Genomic DNA, 3,840 nt, shown 5'->3' on the forward strand with positions numbered 1-3,840 from the left:
TACTCAAAGAAAACCCGTACTCCCAGCAATTTAGGAGTTTGGGTGCACACAAGGACAACCTGGATGATTAGAGGATAGACCTAAACACCGATAAAAGGCTTGACGAAAGAAGATATAACAGACCGTTGTCATCTGAGGTCGCTGCAATTTGGGATGAGGGCAGCGACATAGCTAAAAGGTTTGACCGGAGGATAACACTTTGTGGTAACAACAACGAAAGGCACAGTATACGTGTGACCTCCGGAGCATATGACCCTTTGTCTTATCCCCTATTCTATCCAAGGGGGGAACTAGTTTGGCATCCGAAGCTACCTAAACGTGATGTTCCTTGGGAGGTTGTACTAAATCCTCAACTGGTCCATGATGATGATGAGGATGCAGATATGCCGTCTGCGTCCCATTTTGCTAGAAATATTATTTTATTTGTCAATTATATCCTCATTTTGATGGTACTCAATCATGTGCAGAGGGCAACAGCAGGTTGTGCGTATCTGTCAGAGACTACTACTGTTACATGCTGCAGACACGGCCTGCGATCTTTAATCCCACACTCTGTGGAGCACGCCTGTTGCAGCAATGGGCCATCGACATGTACGTCAAGATTGAAAGTTGTCGGTTAAGGTGGTACAGAAAGAACCAGACGCAGATTCGTGCCGACTTGTATAAAGGGGTTGTTGATGCGATCACATCGGGGGAGACACGAGCAAGCGCTATTGGGGTAAGAATAGTTCTCCCTGGAACATACCCTGGTGGCGACCGCGACATGAAGAAGAGGCATATGGATGCCATGGCAATTGTACATACATACGGGAAGCCTGACATCTTCTTGACCATGACTTGCAATCCAAAATGGGAAGAGATAACGAATGAGTTGCTGCCTGGTCAGACGGCGCAAGACGGACCTGATATTGTGGCTCGCGTGTTCTTTGGAAAACTAGAGGCTATGAAGGACATGTTGTTCAAGAAGCACATCCTGGGTGTTGTTATCGCATATGTATATGTTGTCGAGTTTCAAAAAAGGGGCCTCCCACACACACATTTTCTGTTGATCATGGACTCAACATATAAGCTTATCGTCCCTGAGCAGTATGACCGACTCATTTCCGTAGAGCTCCCAGACAAGCAGAAGTATCCGGAATTGTATGCAATGGTGGTAAAACATATGATGCATGGACCGTGCGGTGCTCTAAACCCGAAGAATCTTTGCATGCAAGAAAACAGATGCAAATGCAGATACCTGCGGTCGTTCAATGAAAACACAGCATAGGGGAAGGACTCGTACCCAGTTTATCGACATAGAGATGATGGAAGGCGTGCTAAGGTCCGAGGGAACATGTTAGATAACAGATGGGTTGTCCCTTATAACCCATACCTTCTGCGGATGTTCAATTGCCACATCAATGTTGAGGTCTGCTCGAGCATAAAGGCCGTAAAATATCTTTACAAGTACATTTACAAGGGCCATGATAAGACTTCTTTCAGCATCGACCAGCCCGACGCCGATGGTAACATTGATGAGATCAAGAGATACGTTTACGCAAGGTGGATCACCCCTCCGGAGGCTATGTGGAGGATAGTTGCCTCTTCATCTCCCGAATATGCACAGGGTCGCATTCAATGCCCAGGCTGACTTGAAAAATGTTGTCGCCTCAGAAAATAATTCAAAATCCATGTTAACGGAGTATTTCAAGGCTAACCAGGAACACCCTCCGGCTAGAAATATATTGTACGAGGATTTCCCCGAAAGCTTCACGTGGCAGAAGAAAAAGAAGTTTTGGAAGCCGCGGGTCGAGCGTTTTCAAATAGGTCGCATCGTGTCTGCGAATCCTGCCGAGGGGGGCCGATACTATCTGCGTGTGTTGCTAAACCATGTTACGGGCAAAACATCCTTTGACGACTTGCTCACCGTGGACGGCGTGCTATGTGGGAGCTTTAGAGAGGCTGCTGAAAGTTTGGGACTCATCGAGGCAGACAACACGCTGGACGACTGTCTTACTGAGGCTGAGCAGTGGGCGATGCCATGTTCTCTTAGGAGGCTCTTCGCAACCATCTTGGTGCACTGCGAGCCAGGCGACGTGCGTGGTTTATGGGATAGGCACCTCGAGCCTATGTCAGATGACTATCGTCGATCACACACATCCCCTGACGAGGTGGAGCAGATGGTGTTGCTAGACATTAGGGGTATGTTGCAGTCCATGGGTAAAGACATTGTTGATTTCGCTCTTCCATGCATAGATGATGCGTTTGACCCAACAGAGGGCGAGGCAAGAGAGGTCGTCGAGGAATCAACCGTTGAGTTCCACATGGATGACACTAAGTTGGCATCTTCCCTGAACTTGGAACAGAGGGCCGCATTCGACAAGATATTAACGGCTGTTGAACGCGGTGATGGTGGTGTATTCTTTGTTGATGGCCCTGGAGGTACAGGTAAGACCTTCCTATACAGGGCGATGCTTGCAAAGGTGAGGAGCGAGGGCAAGATTGGTATCGCTACCGCGACGTCGGGTGTCGCCACTTCTATCATGCCTGGAGGCAGGACTATCCACTCGAGGTTCAAGATTCCATTGAGTTGCGATGATGGAGCCTCGTGCAGCTTCACCAAGCAGAGTGGGACCGCCAAGCTGCTAAGGATGGCCTCATTGATAATATGGGACGAGGCCAGCATGACGAAGCGACAAGCGGTTGAGGCATTGGACAATAGCATGCGCGACATCATGGGAATACGTGACCGACCCTTTGGAGGAAATACTGTTGTTTTTGGCGGGGACTTTAGGCAGGTGCTTCCGGTCGTTAGAAGGGGGTCGCGGGGCCAGATAATTGATGCAACCCTGCGAAGTTCTCATCTGTGGAAGGGTATGCGGCAACTTCGGCTCATCACCAACATGAGGGCTCATAACGACACGTGGTTCGCAGATTACTTGCTAAGGGTCGGCAATGGCACTGAGGATGTAGATAATCAAGGCAACATACTACTCCCTGAAGATATTTGTCTGCCGTCTACAGGCAAGGTTGACGACCTGGAAAAACTTATTGACCACGTGTTTCCGAGTCTAGATGACAACATGTCTGATTCTAATTACATGACATCTCGACCAATCCTTTCCACGACAAATGACAATGTCGACAAGATAAACATCCGCATGATAGAGCGTTTTCATGGAGATGAAGTAATATACCATAGCTTTGACAGTGCGGAGGACGACCCATATGGCTACTACGCTCAGGAGTTTCTGAATGGATTGACTCCTAATGGTCTTCCTCCGCATGCACTCAAGCTAAAGCTGAACTGCCCTGTCATACTTCTAAGGAACATTGATCCAGCTAATGGTCTGTGTAACGGCACTAGGCTTGTTGTAAGAGGTTTTGAGAGGAACACCATTGATGCAGAAATCATGATTGGACAACATGCTGGCAGGAGGGTCTTCCTTCCTCGAATACCACTCTGCCCATCTGAAAACGACATGTTTCCGTTCAAGTTTAAGAGAAAGCAATTTCCAATAAGGCTTAGCTTTGCTATGACCATTAACAAGGATCAAGGGCAAACCATCACGATTGTTGGTGTCTATCTACCCAATCCTGTGTTCTCTCATGGTCAGCTATATGTTGCTTTGTCTCGAGCCATCGCGAAGTGAAACATAAAGATACTCATTCAGAATGAGAAGCCGAAGGAGAAGGCCAACAAGCTAAAGGACAATCCAAAGAAGCGAAAAAGACCGACTGTGTCCTTACTGACCTCGATGAAGAACATCGTCTACAAAGAAGTTCTTACAGGCTGAAGTTTGGTCTTAATAGACTGGCAGGTTTAGTAATGACAGAGCATTTACTCTTGCGATGGTCAAG

At 47.7% G+C, this 3,840-nt stretch overlaps 1 protein-coding gene across 1 annotated transcript; it reads left to right on the forward strand.

Annotated features, from left to right (window-relative positions):
- Positions 1-589: 589 nt before the first annotated feature.
- LOC147962711 (uncharacterized) lies at positions 590-3,632 on the forward strand. The gene is made up of 3 exons (XM_087534279.1): positions 590-994; positions 1,268-1,505; positions 1,654-3,632. The coding sequence occupies exons 1-3, from the start codon at positions 590-592 to the stop codon at positions 3,630-3,632; spliced, it is 2,622 nt and encodes an 873-aa protein (XP_087390405.1).
- Positions 3,633-3,840: the final 208 nt, after the last annotated feature.

This window comes from Triticum urartu, chromosome 7A (assembly GCF_056163025.1).
Source record: "Triticum urartu cultivar PI428250 chromosome 7A, HENAU_Tu73, whole genome shotgun sequence".
NCBI lineage: Eukaryota > Viridiplantae > Streptophyta > Magnoliopsida > Poales > Poaceae > Triticum > Triticum urartu.